Source organism: Colletotrichum siamense (genome assembly GCF_013390195.1).
Source record: "Colletotrichum siamense strain Cg363 chromosome Unknown KSG_Cg363_contig02, whole genome shotgun sequence".
Taxonomy (NCBI): Eukaryota; Fungi; Ascomycota; class Sordariomycetes; order Glomerellales; family Glomerellaceae; genus Colletotrichum; species Colletotrichum siamense.
This window is the reverse complement of record NW_023501015.1, coordinates 4,877,425-4,898,326: the sequence shown is the minus strand read 5'-3', so window position 1 is coordinate 4,898,326 and position 20,902 is coordinate 4,877,425. Positions and strand designations below refer to the sequence as shown.

Here is a 20,902-nt window from a genome sequence, read left to right as displayed (position 1 = left end):
GCTGAGTGATGACAAGTGGCAGAATAAAAGGCACCTCAGCGAAGGCTCCCTATTTCTCTTGTGAGCCCTGCGGTGTGATATGTGTCCGATGTCTTGGTCATCCTTTTGCATTGCGCTCAAATAAAGGGCGCTGATCGAAGGTCGACGCCAAAATCGCTCAAATTGTCCTGGAGAGCTTGAAACAGCTCGAACATTGACTCGACTCTGTACAGAACTGTGCAATGTTCCGGTGGACTGTTGTCGCGACGACGTATCCGAAGTATTTAAAGAGTTTGGCATCGCCCCGAGCGAAAGTTTAAGCAACCAAGCAATATCCGCCTCTGAGGCGGAGCATAATTGCAAGATTTGAGTGGCCTTGAATGTATTGCATTAGCTGCGACAGCAGTCCATGTCGTCTTGCGATTGCGATTGAACCAGCGCCATCACCTCAACACTTTGGAAAGCTTGCGGCATCCTTCGTCGTCTTCCGTCTGTGATGCTTGTCTAGTATTCTTGACAGTTCAATAGCTAGAGTCATTCGCTTCGTATACAACACACTAGGGCAGAATTCACGAAGCTCGGAGGGTTTACGTTTAGAAAGACTGTATGCCCCCTGACTGCAAAGAAATCGCCCAACGCGCTCGCGCCATTGTGCCCCTTCTGTGGATATTTCTGAGCACCCCTTCTCATTTATAGATGGCAACTCTGAGGAAAACACAGTCCTGTGGACGATGGCAATATCCGTCACTATCTGAGTATCGAAATACCACGAGACAAAACTCCGATTCGTCCAGAATCTCGACAATCGGAGGGACAGAGGGCTGGGAGCCTGGAGGTGGAGTGTTAGCCGGGCCAAAACGCTGAAGTGCTCCTTCCTTCCCTCATAGCCAACTCACCTTCCCACCTTCCTCAACAATGGGTGCGACCACCGTCGCAAGATAGCCTAGCGGTGGATTGTATGCCTGGTTTCGGCAGAGCTCGATGGTTCGAGTTTGTTTAGGTGGCTCTACATATTTCCGGTGGCCGCCCATTGTTTTTTCTCTTTTTTTTAACATAAGCTTGCTGGCGGATATTGCTGCGTGATGACCTCGCCGAACCATGAACCTGCCCATAAAAGACCATGTCAATGCCAACATGAATGAAGTTACCTCTCTTGATCCTACTCCTCAATATTGCTTCTCTGATCAGTTGTCAGCCTAGAGATTAGTACATGAACAAATCAACTCCTGGTACCACGCGGCCAGGGAACCTGGTCCGACAGCACCAGCGCAGAAGCTTTCTTCCGAACACGCGCACAGTGGGAAAAGAACATCTAGTGGTATTATTTTATTGATTTGATTACTTTTACGGTCGAACGTTCGGTCTTGCGGCGCACTAATTCGGTCTATCGGTCTTGAGTATCGTACATGAAGAAGCCTTTTGGTATTTGTCCTATCTCGATCGGTCCAAGGAAAAAAGAAGCAATAGTACATTTCGGGCGATCGGTCGGTCATTCGTAACATGATGAATGGGGAAAAAAGTGAAAACACGCTCGGGCAAACAGTACCCCCTATTTTCCAAGGAAGGTGAGCAATTGTTGATGCAATGGTGACATGCCAAACAGAGTAAGGCTATCGTTAGAGGAGGAGGTCTGGTTGAGACAGGGAAATTCAGGTGGCTCGGTTTTCCTCCTCGTTTCCGCCTTCTGTGGTTCGGCGGTCGTTTGATACCGGTCGTTCAACCGGTGACAGTCCTCCAACACTGGCTGCCACAATACCTGGCATGCCAAGGGCGGACTTCATGGGCGACACATTATGTCGGCTGGAGGACCTAGAGCCACTACGGCTTCGAATGCGCTCCCTGTATTCACGAGGCTTCATGATGACCTCGCTAATATGGTTGATTCTTCCTCCCTTGATGCGCTTGAGGAACGCCAGGTCCTCGCGGATCTCCAGGAGTGCCTCGGTGACCCCTCCCAACTGTTCCGAGTCCTCTTCGTCGTCGTCCTTCTTCTTACGCTTCCACTTGGGCATCTTAGCCCAGACCTTGCCGAGGGGCCTGACGATGGCCACGCAGACTGAGTCGGGAACGAGGCGGATGAGAACACCGACGGGGATCGACAGGAAACCGAGGACGATGGAGATGCCCCATTGGGGACCGTTGAGTCGTTCAACCTTGAAAGCAGCGCCACCGAAGAAGACGATGAGGACTTGCCCGGCGGCCATAATGGTCATCATTAGAGCAAAGAGCTTGTTCTTCGTGATGCCTTCAAAGATGTTGAGGTTGTTGTCGATTCGCCTACTGTTGACGAGCTTGAAGATTTGCATGAAGGTGAAGACGTTGAAAACAAGTGTCTTCTGCTGGCCTGTAGGATAGTGGAGGAAGCTTGGGCCGGCGAAATGCAGGATAAGGGTGACGATGAGCTGGTAGATAGACTGGCCGATGATCATCTTCCACATGGGCGTGTTGATGAGAGGCGCTGTCTTGGCCTCCGGCTTTCGGTGAAGCATACTCTCTGTGGGAGGGTCGGTGGCCAGAGCGAGGGCAGCGAAGGTATCCATGATGAGGTTGATCCAAAGAAGTTGAACGGCATTCAGAACCGGTTCCTGCTCTGCGTCACCCACAGCTGTGACAAAGGTGAGGACCACAGCTGTGATGTTGACGGTAATCTGGAACTGCAGGAACTTCTTGACGGCGTCGTTGATTGCACGACCCCAGGAGAGGGCTTTGACGATGGACGAGAAGTTGTCGTCCATGAGGATGATATCTGAAGCCTCCTTGGCGACCTCAGTTCCGGTGATACCCATGGAGAAACCAACATCAGCTGACTTGAGAGCAGGCGCGTCGTTGGTTCCATCGCCGGTGACTGCAACAACCTCGCCGAGACTCCTCAGAGCCTTGACTAAAATCTTCTTGTCCTCAGGGCTCGATCGGGCTAGGACGGCAAGGTCTCTCACAATCGCAGTACGTTCTCGGTCTTCCATGCGGCGGAATTCAACTCCTTCCATGACCTTGCCCTTCTCAGTCAAGATACCACAGTCCCGCGCAATGGCCCTCGCAGTCTCCACGTTGTCACCAGTGACCATCTTGACGGACACGGAAGCGATACGGCAATCACCCACAGCCTTTGGAACACCAGCTCGAACAGGGTCCTGAATACCAACAACACCCAGCCAGGTGAGGTTCTTGAAGACGCTGGAGAACTCGATGTTCTGCGAATCTTCTTCTTTCCGAGCGTCTTTCGGTGGCCATTGGTCGAAGTCTCGGTAGGCGAGGGCGAGTGTGCGGAGCGATCGGGATGCATATTCGGATATGGTGCGTCGGATATCGTCTTGTTGGTGCGTTTCCATCGCATTCGAGGATGGAGCTTGCGTCGGGTCGGCAACAGCGTGTGTGCATTGTCCTAGAAGGATCTCGGGTGCTCCTTTAATAAACATGCGATATCTATTGTCCGGCAGGCGCACGACGGCACCCATACACTTTCGCTTGGAGTTAAAGGGGAATAGCTGCTGCACAGGATGGTTTTCGCGTTCGATGGCAAGTTTTTCGAGGGCGAAGCATTTGCGAGCCCAGTCGAGCAGGGCGGTTTCCGTCTTCGTTCCTACAAACTCATGCTTGCCGTTTTCCTCCGTCTCAAATGCGGTCGTGTTCATCGCCACAGACTGCTTAACAAGATCCTTGAATTCGGGGTCGAGGGAGGAAGAAAGCTTGGACATGGGGATTTTGGCCGTAGACTTGCTCTCGGGCTTCTTGTCGTCTCTGGTAACCTGCGCTTGCTCCTGGCCCTCGGCGGACTCAGCCTCGGGTGAGTTAGATTGCTCGTCTCCTTCTCCAAACTTGAGCTTTCCGGTACCCAATGTGCCGGCCACAACAGTCATGACATTCTCTGTCAACGTGCCAGTCTTGTCGGAGCAGATGACTGTCGCATTGCCCATGGTCTCGCAGGACTGAAGGTGACGGACGAGGTTGTTCTCCTTCGTCATTCGCTTCGTGGCATAGGCAAGGGCGAGGGTGACAGCCAGAGGGAGACCCTCAGGAACTGCAACAACGATGATTGTGATGGACGTAATGAGAATCTGGAGGAATCGCTGACCCTTCATTTCGGGGCTGTCGCTGTTCTGGGGAAGATAGGCCAGGAACTCGATAGTCAGAACGAGCAGGAGCAGCAAACCCGCACCACTGCCAAGCTTCGCAATGTAGCCTGATGGAGTGTTAATAAGTAGATGGGCACCGAGCTACGAGGCCACTTACCCGCAAGAATATTCAGCTTGAGCTGCAGGGGGGTCAGGCCAGGATCGTCGCGAAGGGACATCATTGTCTTGCCGTGGCTTGAGTTCTCGCCGACTGCCGTAACCAAGAACGTTCCGACGCCATCCAGGACTCGGGCTCCAGAAATAATGAAAGGGTCAAGCTTCTTGGGGTTCACTTCCTCTTCGTGCAGAGCCTTCATTACAGCATCTGCAGGGACCTTCTTGATCAGGTCCGATTCGCCAGTTGCCGAAGACTCGTCGCAGCTAACATTGTGGCCACCGATGAAGATACCGTCAACAGGAAGGATATCTCCTTGTTCAAGGAGCATAACATCGCCAACCAGAATGTCGTGAACCGAGATGTTGGAGGGGTTCCCTGAACGGATCACCTTCACCACACGATCCTCCTTCTTCTGGTTGAGTTTGCGGAACTGGCGCTCTTTTTGCCAGTCGTTGAGAGATCCTACGACGACAACGATGGTGATGGCGACGATAATTGCAACACCTTCGACCTGGCGCTTCTGTTAGCTTCTCATTCAATAATCATATCACCAGGGGCAGCGCACCCATTCCAACTTGGCCGTGTCGTCGCCATGGTGGGTGGCTCCGAATGTTTGGTACAGTCCTAGTGCGAGTGAGACCACAGCTGCCACGCTGAGCAAAATCAACACCTTGTCTTGCAAAGCAATCCAGGCGAGCTGTAGCAGTGACTTTGACTTCCTCTCGGGCAGAATGTTTTGTCCAAACACTCGCTTGCGGTCGTCGAACCCCTTGCCTGAGCCATCTCCGTGGTGAATTGCGTCTTGTTGCAGTGCGTCCGTCGATACTGCTTCCGTCGGCGACTGGATCTTCTTTCCAAGGGCAACTGCCTCATCGAAACTGACGCTGCCGTCGAGGCGCGATTCGTCCAAACTCAGACCGGCGCGTCTGTCCGTCCGCAAACCCTTCTCCAAGCCAGCCAAACCTCCAACGGCGACAAACGCGTCTAAACTTTTTGGGTTAATTAGCTTTGATACTTGGCCAGGTGAAAAGGCAAATGGGTTGTTTTGGACGTTAAATGATGCCTCCTCGCCGGGATTCGGGGCCAGGGCGTCTGGGTTATCCCCGAAACCTTTCGGCGAGCCGGACAGCTGGACGGTGGGGGATCCCTTGTCGGTGCCGTCGTTTGTTTTAGATTTGGCCAATGTCGTGTTATTGGAGTCCCATGATCCTGAGCGTGACTTTCTTGTGGGCACTGATAACGTGTTGTTCACTTCATCGCCGTGGTCTGAGGACGGTGACGATGATGAGTGGTCGTTTTCTGCATGTCGACGCGTTCATTAGTATTTACACCCAGGACGCGAACTTTTTTTGGTTTCTTTCGGAGAGCGATCCAGGGGTGGAATGCGACATGGCGTCATACCTTGATCGTTGACGGCGGAGGTATCGAGTGTGATGGTAGGCGCTCTAGGCCGCCTCAGCGGAGAGGGGCCTCTTGCCATGATGCTGGTGGTTTATGCCTCGTATTTCCTCTTTCCTCGTGTGATCGCTGCAAAGGTGATGGAGCTCAGGATAAATGAGGAAGAGGAAAAGAAAAAAAAGGTGTTGTCTCTTTTGTTTTTGTTGGCGTGGCAGTCTCGGCGTTCGTCGTTTTCGGACACTTGCTGAAAGGATGGCCACAGGTAAACGGTGAATGTGGTCGCGCGCAAACAAAGCCGGAAGGTGATGTATGTAAGACGGGCGAAGTTGGTGAGCTAGTGAGCAATCAAACAGAGCCAGAGGTTCTGAAAAATCGAAGAGGGTATTCCGGTCTCTCAGCGTCCATGCTTTGGGGGCGTTATGCGAGGGAGAAGGGAGACCAAGTGGTATTCAAATGGAGTTGTCTGACGGTCCAGGGAGACCGCTTGCTGTGAATAAGTGGCGAGTGATGCTTTAGCGGTGATCCGTATTTTGTCGAGGGACAAAAATCTGGGGAGCGGGCCGTTTGATGGGTCAATATCGAAGGTGTGGTGGCTTTGCAAACCTTCTTCAGACCGGTACCTGGCGGTAATTATCTGGCGCAAACTGACAAGGTGAAGGCGTGTAGTGTAAGGTTGGGAGCTGAAGTTCCGAAAACGAGAAGGAACCGGCGGCAGTTTCGATGAACAGCCCACTGGCGAGGCGGTACAAAAGTCACGATGGCAACCCAAGGTAGGTCGGTGACGTGGGTGAATGATGTTATTCCAGAAGGTGTTACTGGAAGGCGCCGATGGGTGTGCAGTACGGATAACAGGAGATGGTAGCAACGATGGCAACAAGCACCTGCCAAAAGACAGCAATCAGGTCAGGCAGGTCAGGTAACGAGACCACTCGGTTTTCAGAGACTACCTGGGTAGGGAGTCGACGGAGAGTAGAAGGACTTTGGGAGGAAGAGAGATTCGGCTGCTGGGCCACAACATGCATCCGGCGCCCACTTCTCGCACTCCTAAAGTCTGGCTCGGGTGATGAGATATCAACTGGCTGGGCCATCCATTGGGCTGGCTTGGCTCATTAGGCACAGCCCCAGAAAGTAGCCAGACCAAAAGCATGGTGCTGCCAAGCATTTGGAGCTGCCAAGGAAGCTCACTGGCGCCTTATACGTAAAGCTGCAGAGGAACCTCTGGCTGCTGAGCGACGGCTTGGCCAGGTGATGATGCCAAGAAGCGCTCATCAGCGTGCTGGCAGGGGAGGGACGGGAGAGAAGCGATCAATCAATCATGATGGATCATGGACCCAGGTAATTGTAGCGAGAAATGCGCTGCTCATACATGACTTGACGACAAAATACACGAAAGGGGGCGCCAAGCCACCGTGGAATTAAAAAATGATTCAAACTCATCTTTCGAGTTAGATGGCTGGCTCGTGCTGCCTTGCAGCGGCCTCTAAGCCAGGTTGGGTCAGTATTCAGAGGAAGTCGTTTTCTCATGCGTACAAAGTGTTCTGGCAAGCTAGTAGCTATTACAACTTTTCCTTGTTGTTTTCCTCGGCAGAGTGACGCCAAGCTGCAGCCAAAATGACACCCACCTTCCATGAAATGCCTCGGATGCTTAGATAAAGCGATAAGATGGCAGACACAGCAGACGAGAGCAGTAGCAATGGAAGCAGGACGGGACGGGAGCTTGGAGCACCCGAAGCGAAGCTCTGGGCATCAGGGCAGGCAGTAAGTGAGTGGACTGATGGGCTTTCGCGAGAAACAATGAGCCGCTCGCCGAGACATTGGCGAAAGAGGCCGCCGACCGCAAACATGAGCCACAGTCCGGCCCTTGGCAGCAAAGCCCCGAGGTTAGCTCTTGCCATGTCGTCCAGTGCTCTGCAGAGTCAGAGTCCGGCGGGGAGGTTTCTGCAAAGATTTGAGAAAGCGCAAGCGCGAGAAACATTGAAACCCGAGTTACCCAACACACATCACCCTAACATCAATAGGCCATCACACCGGCCTCCCCTCCCGCGAAAGGGATCCGCATGCCCGTCCCCACGTTGTTGCCGCCATGCTACCCAGCACCCTTTCTTCCGATGCAGCGGTGCATGCTGTCCCGCACATGGCCAGCGGTTGAGGTGAGGCGAGAGCTTGATGATCTAGCTTCCACTGAGCAGCCATGCCATCCCAGCATCCACCATGACCTGGACCTGGTCTGATCTTGCCAGAACTCTCCGTCATCCATCCAACACCGTCATTGGATCATCGAAATCACTCATCTTTCTTGAAACTGGAGAAGGATTGGCATTCGAGAGATGCGCCAGAAAGGCTCAGATGCTGAACTCAGCGTCTCCAACTGATGCTGGGCCCAGTCCACACCAACAATCCGCGGAGCCGGCGACACCCCTGGAACCTGCCATCGTCACCGACCAGCTGCACCCAACCGGAACTTCACCTCCAAAAGCCAAAAAGAAAAGGCGGGAAGTAGGCCTGATGGTTCCACCCGTCAGGTCGATGGCAACTGCCGCCCCGGAGAGAGGGATGGATGGATATCCATTCTACTGTTGAATGACGATGCCACAAAATCGCCCGGCGGACGGACAATCTTCTTGCACTGCCACCCTTGGTCGTCTCACTGATTATCCCCGTCACCTCCGATTTGTTGTTTTTCCCTTGCGTTGTTTCTTTGCACAACACACCGCCTGCCAAGACCAAGTTTGACATCATTCAAATCACACAAATCACACAGAAACACATGCTGGGTGTGGTGCACTCAACACCTGCACTACCACAAAACAGGCCGCCAAACTCACGGATTACCTGAAGCGAGAGGGGAGGCAGAGTTCCAGCGAATACAGCGTCTTGGCAGGGCACCCATCCAAACAACAGAGCATTCACACGTGCCCTCCCACATCGCGATGCTGGCGCTGCCAGCTACGATAATGCTGTTTGCCAAGACGCTTCTAAAATGAAGCTGTGTTTGATAGCCTGTTGCGCCTGTCAAACCCTCAGGAAAACTCTGAGCTCCTTAGCAAATCGCAGGGGTAACCCCTCTGACGTCAGGCTGAATTCTAACCTTGAACTCGGAAGACACTACCGACCAACACCTCCAACTCCAGCTCCCCCTCAAACTCAAGATCTTGAAGTTTGATGCTCAATTTTCAATGGTTGTGAACCCTGTGGCTTGTGGCGGTCTGCCTTTCCAGCCAACTAACCCCCGGCCAAGCTAAGGGACCCCGACCGCCTCTGTGCCTCGCTCTGCCAACGCTTTCGCCGCCCGCGCCAAGCGATGCCAGACCGACTCTGCCCAAGTACCGGACAAACACCGCCAACACAAAGGAAGGGTCTTAATGTGCCTATACATAATGTTGCCCGGCTGGCAGCTTTGCCGACTCCTAGCTGGGTCTTGGCTTTGGAGTCGTTGGAGGCTGTGTCAGTACGCACAGCGTTGAACGAGGCAAACGATGTACGAAGGCAAATGGATCCAAGAAAATTATTTCCGCTCCCTTGCTTTGATAGTTTGGGTAAGGTGCTGAAGTAGGGGGGAGAGAAAGGGGTAAGATCCAGCTTCGAGGCGTCGTGAGACCGTGCATGAGGTGCCAAAAGGAACAGTCTGTGAACACTCGTTTACGAGATGGCCTCATCAGCTTAGCCCGATCGACATAGGCTGAGAAGCGGAACAAGCTGATCCGGCCCGCGCATATCAACATCCGGCTCCGTTCCGACCGGAAGGGACCCGCATTTACGGACCCGGACACCGTGCACACGCCGGGGCCTACATTGCAGGTGCCGGGTTTCCACCAAGACCGGCCATGCTAGCTAGGGTGACGCCTTCGACCACAGTAGATCTGGTAAGATTACCCTTGATGACACCGAAAGAGCCGAATGAGTATGAAGAATAAGTGAACAATGCAGCTGAGAGTCAAAAGGTGAAAGCTCCGGCGCCTGACAGGCATCATTCCATCGCAATTCAGTCCGAGCCGCATGTCGCGTGCTTACATTGTCATCTCTCCAATGGCATACCACTTGCCGAATCCTTTCTTCAGAACTCTATTTAGCCTATTTACCATGCCGCTGAAGATGCTTACGCATTACCAATCCACCTCGTGGTGATGTTCTCCCACCAAGCGTCATCTTCGTGCAGCCTTCAAGCGCAATGCGAAGACAGCTTACAGAGAGCAACAGGAATATGAAATCCGCGTCCAAGTCAGACTACACATGTGACATCCGTTATTGGATAGCATCCTTAAATTTGGAATCAAAAACACCACGAAAATAATCAGCCACGCTCACCATAAAAGCCTACCTGCTATCCTCCACAGCCTTGGCAACATCACCGTGCAACCCAAGCCTCAAACCCAAAGCCCAAGTCAGAAACATCCCACATCAAGCCATGCCCACATACGTAATCACCGGCGCAAGAGACGGCATCGGCCTCGAATACGTCGCCCAGCTAAGCCTCCGCCCCGCCACCACAGTCCTTGCCCTCGTCCGCTCCCTGGCCGCCGACCTCGCCCGCCTCCGCGCCATCCAAGCCTCCCCCGACCGCAAAGGCGCCGTCCACGTCCTCGAATGCGACATCTCCTCGCCAGAATCCCTCGCCGCCCTGCCCTCCCGCGTCTCCGCCGCGGTGGGCGATGGTCCCAACAAGATCGACGTGCTCATCAACAACGCCGCGACGCTGCAGAACACCGAGCAAAGGGCGCTGAGCCTCGACGCCGCGGCGCTGGAGACGCACATGACCACCAACGTCGTCGGGCCCGCGCGGACGTTGCAGGTGCTGTTCCCGTTCTTCCACGACTGCGAGCAGCAAGACAGAAGGACCGTCGTGGCGAACATCACGTCCGGGGCCGGCAGCTTCGGGTGGGTGACCAGCGGCGTGTGTCCGCATGAGCTGACGCCGTACGCCATCAGCAAGGCGGCGCTGAACATGCTTACGGTGCACCAGGCGATGCAGCTGAAGGGGCGGGGCGTGGTTGTGGTTGCGGTTGATCCTGGGCACGTCAAGACGAAGTCGGGGGGTCCTGGGGCGAAGGTCGAGGTTGCGGATTGTGCTGGGGGTATTTTGAAGTTGCTGGGTGGGTTGGGGGTTGAGGACAGCGGCAAGTTGTTTTTGTATGATGGGAGGGAGATTCCATGGTAGGTCTTGGAGATGAAGCTTGATTTGCGTGCCATACTGTGACAAGCCCGTGTCTATTCGAGTCGTTTGAAGTGTTCAATTAGATAGATGTCGCCCAAAGTATAACATCGATATAGAAACCATCTGCAATTCAAGCGAGTTCAAAAGCATGTGTAGTGTGTGATCGCAGTACAGAAACAAAGGCACATGGATTCTCAAAACGCTTTGGAATGGTATTATTATCAAATTCTACAACAAATGCACTACCTGTGCCTCCTAGCCTCGCCGGCTTCCTTGCCCAACTTCTCCAGCGCATCCTCGTACTCCTGTACCCTCTCGTCCGCGAACCCACCGCTCTCCGGGTCGCCGATGCGCAAGCGATCGACCTTTGCCGCGCGCCGGATCCCGCTGCTGGCCTTTGCAATCTTGCCCCAGAACCAACCGCTCTCGCCGTCCTCAACCAGAGTCCACGCCGCGCCGGCGCGTCCCGCACGAGCTGTACGGCCGACGCGGTGGACGTAGCCGGCGGCGCTGGCGGGCAGGTCGTAGTTGATGACGTTGTCCAGCTGTGGCAGATCGATACCGCGGGCGACGAGGTCGGATGCGACCAGCAGGCGCAGGCGGCGCGAGGCAAAGGCGCGGAGGGCGCGGCGACGGTCGGACGTCTTTTGGGTCGAGGTGAGGGTTGCGATGAAGGGCGAGAGGGAAGGGTGGAGGAGGGAGATTAGGCGGGAGAGACGGAGAGCGGACTCGTTTGATTTTGTGAAGATTAGGGCCGTCGTTGTGAAGGCTGCGGGTGTTTTTCTCGGAGGCTTGGAGGGTGTGGGGTTGGCGTCTGAGGAACTGTCTGAGTCTGAGGAAGTGTCGGAGTCTGCCTCTGAACTGGTGTCCGAATCTGCCTCTGAAGAAGTGTCTGATGAGGTATCGGAGGACCCGTCCGAGGAAGACGTGTCGTCGTCGTCTTCTGCTGTAGGAGTGGCCTCCGCCTTGGAGCTGGCTTCGGACATCAGATGCCCGCCCAATAGCAGATCGATAAGGTACAGAGGTTTGAGGTTGGCATCGTGGACTCTGATGGCAGACTCCTTCAGCAGCGTGGGCAGAGTGTGCTCGGCGATTGGTGCAGTGCCATCCGCCTTCTCGCCCTCCAGGACAATGAGCTGAGGACGGCGAAGCTGCAGCCCGCTTAGCAGGCTCAAGTCTCGCGTAAGTGTTGCACTCAGAACAACCTTGCGTACACCAGAGAGGTTGGAGTCGGGGAAGTCTCTTGCGCTGAACTTCTTCGTCCGCACCTTGGGCATGACGACGTCCAGCCAGCCCTGGAAACTCTGCGCCAGGAGCTTATCGGCTTCGTCGACTACCAGCCAACGCACGTAGTCCAGGGAGAATCCTGGGGTAAGATTGATGTGTTCGACCAGTCTACCGGGAGTGCAGATCAGAACGTCAACCTTGGAGGTGTAGTCTACGATGTGATCAGGCAACGAGCCAGCTTTCACTCTGCTCGTGGAATCTTCGGTCTCAGGGTCTACCTCCTCAACATCCTTCCACGCCTCGAGCTCCCGCTGGTTCGCAGCTTGGTAGGCCTCAGGGTCGTACTTTTCTTCCCTCTCGATGAGATTTGTTTGCTCGTACTTGAGCTGCTGACTACCAATGGCGATTCCTATGCGCACTCTCTTCTGGTCACGACCATCGAATGCGCCGGCGCACAGCTCAAAAACCTCCTGCGCCTGTTTGACAAGCTCACGCGTCGGCAAGACAATAAGAGCGCGGAGCCTCGTGACAGCACCTTGACTGATGTCCCGCACAATGGGAAGAGCGTATGCCAGCGTCTTTCCGGAACCAGTTGCAGCCGCGACGAGGAGATCGCCTTGACGGTGCTTGCAAGACGGTAGAAGTAGCGGAACGGCGGCGGTCTGGACGGCAAAGGCATCCTTGAATCCCTTCGATTCTAAGATTTGAGCTGCTTTCGGGTTGATGCCAATCTCAGAGAACGGCGTCCGCGTGTCAGGCGCCACTCGAATGGGCGCAGCGAGCCAGGGTGGCAGCGTCTCGTAGGAGGGTTTCGAGGTATCGAGAGCGACGGGCTCGGGTTGCGGGAGGGGTTCGAGGCCGTGTTCTTCCACCTCTTCCGTCTCTTCCTTTCCTTCCTCGTCCACTTCCATCTTCTCCGGATCTTCGTCGTGGGAACCGTCGGCAGCCTTTTTGAGGTACTTGGATGCCTTGGACAGAACGCTCTTGTGTCGCGCTGCGACGGCGTCGTCTTCCTCGGCAATCTCTTCGTCTTTCCTCTTCTTCTTTTTAGACTTGTCCTTCTTTTCCTTTACTTCTTCGACGTTTTCGTCATCGCGTCCATCCGCATTGTCCGAATCCCTCTTCTTCTTTTTCTTCTTCTTCTCCCCCGCCTCCCCTCCTTCGCCGTCCTCGTCGTCTGCGTGGGTATCCATGGCGTCAACTTGTGGCTCCTCTGAATCGTCTTTCTTGTTCTTTTTCTCCTTGTTCTCTTTCTTTTCTTTCTTGGACTTCTTCGGCGTGTCCACATCCATGTCGTCCAACGGCGCTACTTCTTCCGACTTTCTGGATTTCTTCTTCTTGGCCGGCGTCTCCTGCTCGACCTCGGCCTCGACTTCGACCTCGTGCTTGCGCTTCATCGCAGGAGACAAAGCTTCCGCGTCCTCCGGAGCTACACTAACAATCGACGGTCGCGACTTCGGCTTCTTTGAGGGAACATATCGTGCATACGGGCTGGCGGTGTTCTCTCCCGTCCTGACTGCGTCGTTCATCGCGGGTGCTGGTTCTGGAGCAGGAGGTGTTGGTTCGCGCGGCGGAGGCGGCGCCGCCACGGGAGGTGCTGCAGCCGCATTTTTCTTTGGAGGCACGTAACGGGCGTACATCTTGTCAATTGCGCCTTCGCGAACCTGTTCGGACCAATTTGGAGGTTTGCGCAGCTTGGCTACAAAGGCAAGTCGGAGGGGCACCTGGCGCAAAGTCTCGAAAAAAAGTTGGGAGCAGTTGCTTATCGCGATTTTGCCGCCTTATACCACCTGCCCGAAACTTCTTATCGCAGTGAAGCAGATGCCCCCTACCCACGCTAGAGCTTAACGTCAGTAGGGGGGGTAGTGAGTTAGCAGGTCATTGAGATGCCTCCCTACTGCATCACTCGCGAATGCGACGACGGATGCGCGATCTGGTCGCGTACAATGCACCGTCAATATCTCTGGAGGTGACAGATGCTCGCGCCGAGCACTAGCCGATCAACATGGCTCGAACATACAATATTGCCATGGTCAGCGACTTCTTCTTTCCGCAGCCAGGAGGAGTCGAAAGTCACATCTACCAGCTGTCGACCAAGCTGATCGATCGCGGGCACAAAGTCATCATCATCACCCACTCATACGAGGGCCGCAGCGGCGTGCGCAACTTGACCAACGGAATTAGGGTCTATCATGTCCCTTTCTTCGTTGTCTTCCGATCCGCGACCTTCCCGACCGTCTTCTCGGCCTTCCCTATCCTGCGCAACATCCTCATCCGAGAGCAGATCGAAATTGTCCACGGCCATGCGAGCTTGAGTACTTTGTGTCATGAGGCCATTCTCCATGGTAGGACCATGGGTTTGCGTACCGTCTTCACAGATCACTCGCTGTTTGGCTTCGCGGATGCTACCAGCATCTTGACGAACAAGATCCTCAAGTTCTCCCTCAGCGACGTGGACCACGTCGTCTGTGTCAGCCACACCTGGTATGTTTGCGCCGCGTATCGTTTCTCCTACACCCAAGCTAATTTAGTGACGCAGCAAAGAGAACACTGTTCTGCGAGCATCACTTGACCCTCTGATGGTCTCAGTCATCCCGAACGCCGTCGTCGCCGAGAACTTTCGCCCCCTCGACTACCCGTCCACCGAGACCGGACAGTCCTTCGGGCAAAACCCACCCCCAGCTCATCATCTGGGCCCGAACGATATGATCACTATTGTAGTCATATCTCGTCTATTCTACAATAAGGGCACAGATCTTTTGACTGCCGCCATTCCCAGTATTCTTCAAAACCACCCCAACACGAGGTTCATCATTGCCGGCTCTGGCCCCAAGGCCATTGACCTTGAGCAGATGATTGAGCAGAATGTCTTACAAGACAGGGTAGAGATGCTAGGGCCTATCCGCCACGAAGAGGTGCGGGACGTCATGGTTCGCGGCCACATCTACCTACACCCCAGCTTGACTGAAGCCTTCGGAACCGTCATTGTTGAAGCAGCCAGCTGCGGCTTGTATGTCGTGTGCACCCAAGTCGGAGGCATCCCCGAGGTGCTGCCATCACATATGACCGTGTTCGCAAAACCAGAGGAAGACGACCTCGTTTTCGCGACCGGAAAGGCTATTGCTGCTCTGAGGGCCAATAAGGTGCGGACGGAGCGTTTCCACGAGCAAGTCCAAAAGATGTATTCTTGGACGAATGTAGCCCTTCGAACAGAGCGAGTTTACCACGGTATCTCTGGAGAGTTGAGCGAGGCCGAATTCTACGGTGTTGACGCTGCCAACGGCGCCAGTCGAGTGCGTTCATTCGCGCTCATCGATCGGCTAAAGCGGTACTACGGTTGTGGTATCTGGGCTGGCAAACTCTTTTGCCTCGTCTGCATCATCGACTACCTCCTCTTTCTTCTTCTGGAGCTTTGGTTCCCGCGAGATAAGATCGACATATGTCCTGAGTGGCCGCGGAAAGTCGTCGACGAGACAGAAGACTCTAAGGAAGATTGGCCTCATCGGAACGACTGGTGATTGTTACTAAGCTTGCCGAAAAGGCGAATACCCCGCGGCAAGGGAGAACGATATGACCGCCATGAAAATAAACGCCTCATAAATTGGGCGTTGCAAACGTCCTTCTAAGGAACGAAGCCAGGGAGCAACTGGTGTCGGATGATCCCGATACAAGGACATTAGTCTGTCAGGGTACGTCTCGATCCAAGATTTGGGACAGTGCCTTTCGAAATCATCTGACATCTTCAAGCTGAATCATTGCGAACTCGCCCATGGATCTAATCCAGAGAGTTTCAGATCACCAATCGAATGAAACTGATGAACGAAGACGCGCCCTTGACGCTGGCATGAGAGAAGATTCAAGAAAGAAAGTAAAATGGCGTATGCCTCACATAGTAGACCAGTTACCAGAGGCTATCAGCCATAATCATAATTGAACGAACTTAACGAGAGAACGTTTTGTCTTGAGCAATTCATCATTCGATACAACCTCGTCAGCGCGCAACATCAAACCCAGGCCACGTCCGAAGCTCAGAAACCAAATCCACAAAATCCTCGTCTCCCGCGTGCGCCCTCTCTTCGAATGCGTGGTAGTTCTCTTTGGCCCACGCAAGCTCCTCTCCGGCGGCCGGGGTCATGAAACTGGCCTTCATACCTGCAATGAGCTCGCCTGTGATGAAGACGGCTCTCAGCTCAAGCTCTGGTGGCGGCAGCTTTCCATCTGCGACGTCTGGGTGAACTATGCGTGCCCACGCAGCGCGGATCTCCCCGCAGAGGGCATTGAAATCATCTCGAGTGCGCGAGCCCTTGCGGGTGCGGCCTGTGATGCGGTTCGAATGACGCTATGCTATTGTGTTAGTGCTGTCTGGGGTGAGGTACCAAAGGTGTCAACAAACCCGTTTGCCGCCAACGTATGTCGGCGTGTTTGAGGTGTCTACGAAGACGACATTGATAAACATGCGCGGGACGGTGAACTTCTTGCTATGGAGTTCTGTGATTGCTTCGGCGAGGGCGTCTTGCTGGGGCTGGCTCAAAGGAGTTGCGTGGGCGACTTCGTATAGAGGCATGGTTGTGTCTGCACTGGACGTGTTGTTGGATTAAATCAAGGATGTGAGTTTATGGATCTTTTTACGGGTCTGGTGCCCCTTTGCAAGTTGTTTTCAAATAGTCACTAATTTGGATACAGGCATGTGAATGAGGCAGTTCGAAGTTGGATTGGAGCAGTGAGATTAATAATGCTGGTGCATGCTTTTGACCGCGGCTTCTGCAACCCCGCGTTGAGTAAGCCGCTCAGACAAGTTTGGTCGTGCCGATGTTGACGATCATGAGACCGCTTACTTTTCATGTGGCACTACGGCTACGATTTCCGAGGCGATGTATGTCAGTCAGACGAGTTTAACAAAAACATCTGTCTGTACTAGAATTCATACTCTTCCCCTCTGCTGTCTCAACCCCCGCTTTCTCTCTGTCTAAGCAGGACATACATGAGAATGAACATTTCACACTTTCTATTCAAGTTTAAGACTGCTTGAGGCGCCAAATCATACATTCACCTAGTCTTTTCAACAAAAGAAGCATAGAACCAGTCTTTTTGTTTTCTTTAGGGCCAGGCTCTAATTGCAGAGATCTCCCAGAATGGCGCATTTCAATCGTGGATCTGTGAGACAACTGCAGCTGTGGGTGAGAGAACTATTAGATGTGTCTTGATAGGGTGCAATGCCCCTGCAGCGTGGGCCCTAGTTGCATGCAGTTCTACCAACTACAAGTGAGATCTCGTCTCATGGCCAGAATAGGCTAAGCACCTCCTCGAACCGGCATCTTCGCGATTGCCAAGTCTCCTCTGCGCAAGATGGCTGAGGCCATGGGCACACTCTTGTGTTACGAGCCTCTGCCACCTGGAAAATGGACTCGAATCTTGATTCTTGAACCGGGAACTTTCGAGGACCCTATAAAGTGCTCTTTACGCTCCGTAGCATTCTACGACACAGGTGATGATCCAGAATAGTGTGGACTATGACTATGTATGAAACCAAGTTTGCTAATCAGTCGCCTTGATAGAGCCTTATGAAGCAATTTCTTATGTCTGGGGAAACCTCGACGAGGTCCAGACTATAAACTGCCATGGAGTCTCAGTAGCCGTCACTACGAACCTCTTCCAAGCCCTGCGCCAAGTCAGACACCCCACCAAGCAGAGTCACCTCTGGGTCGACGCCCTCTGCATGAACCAGCATGACAAGTTCGAGAAGAGCTCCCAAGTCAACATTATGGGCGAAATCTACTCCCAGGCCAAACAAGTACTCATCTGCTTCGGCGACGACGACCAAGACGGCCGCGCCGCAGAAGAAGCGTTCAGCGTCATCCGCGACTTCAACCTCGTCGCCGCAAAGCACATGAGACACTTTGAAATCTCGCCTCACACCATCAAGCGATGGGCGCCCCCGGATGGCAGCTACGGCCCCGTCACGCGAGCGCGGCTGCAGAGCGCCGTGGACATGCTGAACCGCCCCTGGTTCGAGCGCGTCTGGGTGCTCCAGGAGGTCGGGCTCGCCCGACGCGCGCTGCTCGCGTACGGCAGGTCGACGGTGGACTTCACCGAGGTCCTGGACTTCGTCGCGGCGTGGGTGCGGAATAACCAGATCACGCGCGGCCTCGTCTTCAAGGCGGGCCACATCATCAGCCTGTTCCGGTTCGTCTGGGCGACGTTCACGGAGGACGTTGAGAGGTCGTGGTACTCGTCCTCGCACATTCTGAAGAGGATTGCGCGGCTGCAGAAGGACGGCGGCGTGTTGGAACTTGAGGATGTGCTTTTCCGTGCGAGGGGCGGACAGCGGGCTACGGATAAGAGGGATCTCGTATATGCCTTCCTCGGGCATCCGCGTGCGAGGTCGGGCGATGGGGAGCTTCTGATCGAGGCTGATTATACCAGGACGTTAGCAGAGCTGAAGTTGTGCCTATACTCGCAGATGAGCTCCCGTTCCCTGCGGTTTCTAGGCCTAATTTGGCATCGATTTCCTAAAGACCTGATTGAGGGGCCCTCGTGGTGCCCTCGGTTGAACAGCCGACGACACTGGACGATCAATAGCAGATATGACGCTTCTCGGGGCGTGGAACAGACTTCAAGAGGATCTGATGTACAGGGTTCATCTCTTCAGGTTTACGCATACATCCTTGACAGCATTCATCTCTGTGGTGAGATATGCGGGACGGTGATTGGAAGAGAGCGTACCGAGGAAGACGACAACTCGGCAGAGGAGGTCAAGATCAGCGTGGACCTTGCGAGGTCTCTTCTCTCCCAAGAGCCGAGCATCATACAGGAGTATTGGGGGATCTTGGAGAAGACGGAGGTGGACGTTGGACTGGCGTATCCCGACAAAGCCCTTGCCTTTGCTTGCACACTCTTACATGCCGTACAAACTGAGAGCAAGCTTCCGAGAAGCGGAGCAATCGCTCGCAGCTTTGAGGAGCATTGTCGGGCGAAATGCCCACTCATATACGACTACCTGAGTCGGGAAAGCTGGCTCCGGACGTGGAATTCAGCGGCAGATCCGCGGACCGTTTCGTTTGTGGAGCGGGCTGTGAGATGCTGCAATGGTGACAAATTCTTCACAACCAAGGGCGGATTTTGGTAAGTGATCTGTTTATTTGCTGGAACTTTTGAAATGCAAGTGCGCATGCAACCTCGAGCATTACTGACATTGAAGCCTGTGATTTAGCGGAACCGGGACACCTCTGATTCAACCCGGCGACTTGATTTGTGTTATTCCCACTGTTCAACCGCCTCTGATAATAAGGCCAATCGCTGGGGATCAACGGAAGTACCGCATCCTTGGGTCATGCTATATTCATGGAATGATGTACGGTGAGACGTTTCAAGCTACAGGCTCTGAGAAGAAAGTCCTGAAGAAAACACTTGTCGAGTTTGTTTGAAAAGTCCTCGGCATCTCAAGGCAACGTCCGACTCAAATGTTAGAATTTGATGAGGCAGACAGACTGCACGGTTAGTTATCATTCACCACAGAGACTCGTGGGTTCTGGAAGGAAATTACTAAAGATATTAATATAGAAGAATGAGCCGTCGTAGACTCTCTGCGGGCATGGCAGAGTCCGTGTGCTGAGTTCACTTCAGACCGCCGCTTAGCAAGATACTCTGGCCCGTCAAGTATCCAGTCTTGCACAGCATGATCACGACATTAGCGCACTCCTGCGGGGTTCCCAATCTGCCAACGGGGATGTTCTTCACATCTCCCGGCGTGCCCTCGACGCGCTTCTCGTCGGGTATCATGCCCGTCTCGCCAATCATGGCCGGCGCCACATCATTCAGCGTGACCCCGTCCTTGGCATGCTTGGAAGCCAGATTTTTCATTAGCCCAGTCAGTCCGGCTTTGCTAGCGGCGTAGTGACAGCCATTAATGCCGCCCCCAATTGCAGAGATGGACGACACGAAGATGATGCGGCCCCAATGCTGCTTAGCCATGTGGTGCATAGCGAGTTTACAGAGCAGAAACGAGGCGCGGAGGTTGATGGAGTAGGTGAAGTCGAACTCTTCGAGAGAGATGTTCTCCAGCTGCGGGTTTGCCTTGTTATTGAAGCCAGCGGTGCCGGCGTTAGAGACGAGTATGTCGGGGTGTTGCCCGTGCTCGTCGAGGATTTGTGCAAAAAGCTCTTCGATGCCTTTGGATGAAGACATGTCGACCACATGACACGATATTCGCCTGTCCGTAGTCTGTTCTGAGCGGAGGTTGTTTTGAAGGTCCGAGAGCTTGCTCCGGGTACCTTCAGACGAACAGGTCAGGGCCAAGTGCGCCCCATTGGCAAAGAGCTCTCTGGCGCAGGCACCTCCAATTCTACACACATTCAGAACTTGGTTATGTAAAAAAAGACTGACGGCATTCCTTACCCACCAGAAGCGCCGGTGACGAGAGCAAGCCGGCCCTTGACTTCGTTGTCAACCGGCCCCATGCTGGATAGTGGGGTAGAACCGAGGCAAGGGACAGGAGAGAAGGTTTTCGGTGATCTTTGAGCACCTCAATGTAATTTCAAGTTTTGAAAAAGATGAAGATGTTTTTTCTTCGTAAGCTTGCTTCAAGCCAAACAGTTTAGCACAGATGGAGTTGGTAGAGTGACGGACTTGCTCTCCAGTGAGCTCAGCGACTGCATCTTGACCCCGCCATTAGCTGCCCCACTGCAGCTTTGCTACCCCGCGATCTCCAATAATGAAAGTCAAAGATAGTGGCTGGCCAAACCCAGATCTCAACATTGGTCCTCAAGAGAATAAAAGCAACGTTTAGTGCAAGTATTGAAAATGCGCAAAATTGATTCTCTCTCGAAGTTTGAACTCTACCAGCCATCATTTGCATGTTTTCACGTAAACTTGCATGGTGAGTGGGGTTGTGTTAGTACCAGGTTGACAACGAATGTC

General features: G+C 53.9%; 7 protein-coding genes across 7 annotated transcripts; 3 read left to right on the top strand and 4 right to left on the bottom strand.

The window, feature by feature from the left end:
• Positions 1–1,628: 1,628 nt before the first annotated feature.
• CGCS363_v003253 (Calcium-transporting ATPase 2) lies at positions 1,629–5,689 on the bottom strand (the record flags this gene model as incomplete). Its single annotated transcript, XM_036635102.1, has 4 exons — positions 1,629–4,159; positions 4,210–4,720; positions 4,775–5,508; positions 5,611–5,689. 4 exons carry the CDS (start codon positions 5,687–5,689, stop codon positions 1,629–1,631), a joined length of 3,855 nt encoding a protein of 1,284 aa, XP_036499532.1.
• A 4,323-nt stretch (positions 5,690–10,012) lies between these two features.
• CGCS363_v003252 (putative oxidoreductase) lies at positions 10,013–10,762 on the top strand (the record flags this gene model as incomplete). The annotated part of the gene is made up of 1 exon (XM_036635101.1): positions 10,013–10,762. One exon carries the CDS (start codon positions 10,013–10,015, stop codon positions 10,760–10,762), a length of 750 nt encoding a protein of 249 aa, XP_036499531.1.
• A 239-nt stretch (positions 10,763–11,001) lies between these two features.
• Positions 11,002–13,626, bottom strand: dbp6 (ATP-dependent RNA helicase dbp6; the record flags this gene model as incomplete). The annotated part of the gene is made up of 1 exon (XM_036635100.1): positions 11,002–13,626. One exon carries the CDS (start codon positions 13,624–13,626, stop codon positions 11,002–11,004), a length of 2,625 nt encoding a protein of 874 aa, XP_036499534.1.
• A 365-nt stretch (positions 13,627–13,991) lies between these two features.
• gpi3 (Phosphatidylinositol N-acetylglucosaminyltransferase gpi3 subunit) lies at positions 13,992–15,504 on the top strand (the record flags this gene model as incomplete). The annotated part of the gene is made up of 2 exons (XM_036635099.1): positions 13,992–14,470; positions 14,526–15,504. The coding sequence occupies 2 exons, from the start codon at positions 13,992–13,994 to the stop codon at positions 15,502–15,504; spliced, it is 1,458 nt and encodes a 485-aa protein (XP_036499533.1).
• Positions 15,505–15,977: 473 nt separating this feature from the next.
• CGCS363_v003249 (uncharacterized protein) lies at positions 15,978–16,550 on the bottom strand (the record flags this gene model as incomplete). Its single annotated transcript, XM_036635098.1, has 2 exons — positions 15,978–16,325; positions 16,380–16,550. 2 exons carry the CDS (start codon positions 16,548–16,550, stop codon positions 15,978–15,980), a joined length of 519 nt encoding a protein of 172 aa, XP_036500510.1.
• A 782-nt stretch (positions 16,551–17,332) lies between these two features.
• CGCS363_v003248 (Heterokaryon incompatibility protein 6, OR allele) lies at positions 17,333–19,191 on the top strand (the record flags this gene model as incomplete). Its single annotated transcript, XM_036635097.1, has 3 exons — positions 17,333–17,471; positions 17,542–19,108; positions 19,185–19,191. The coding sequence occupies 3 exons, from the start codon at positions 17,333–17,335 to the stop codon at positions 19,189–19,191; spliced, it is 1,713 nt and encodes a 570-aa protein (XP_036500511.1).
• Positions 19,192–19,600: 409 nt separating this feature from the next.
• Positions 19,601–20,170, bottom strand: fabG-9 (3-oxoacyl-[acyl-carrier-protein] reductase FabG; the record flags this gene model as incomplete). Its single annotated transcript, XM_036635096.1, has 1 exon — positions 19,601–20,170. The coding sequence occupies one exon, from the start codon at positions 20,168–20,170 to the stop codon at positions 19,601–19,603; it is 570 nt and encodes a 189-aa protein (XP_036500508.1).
• Positions 20,171–20,902: the final 732 nt, after the last annotated feature.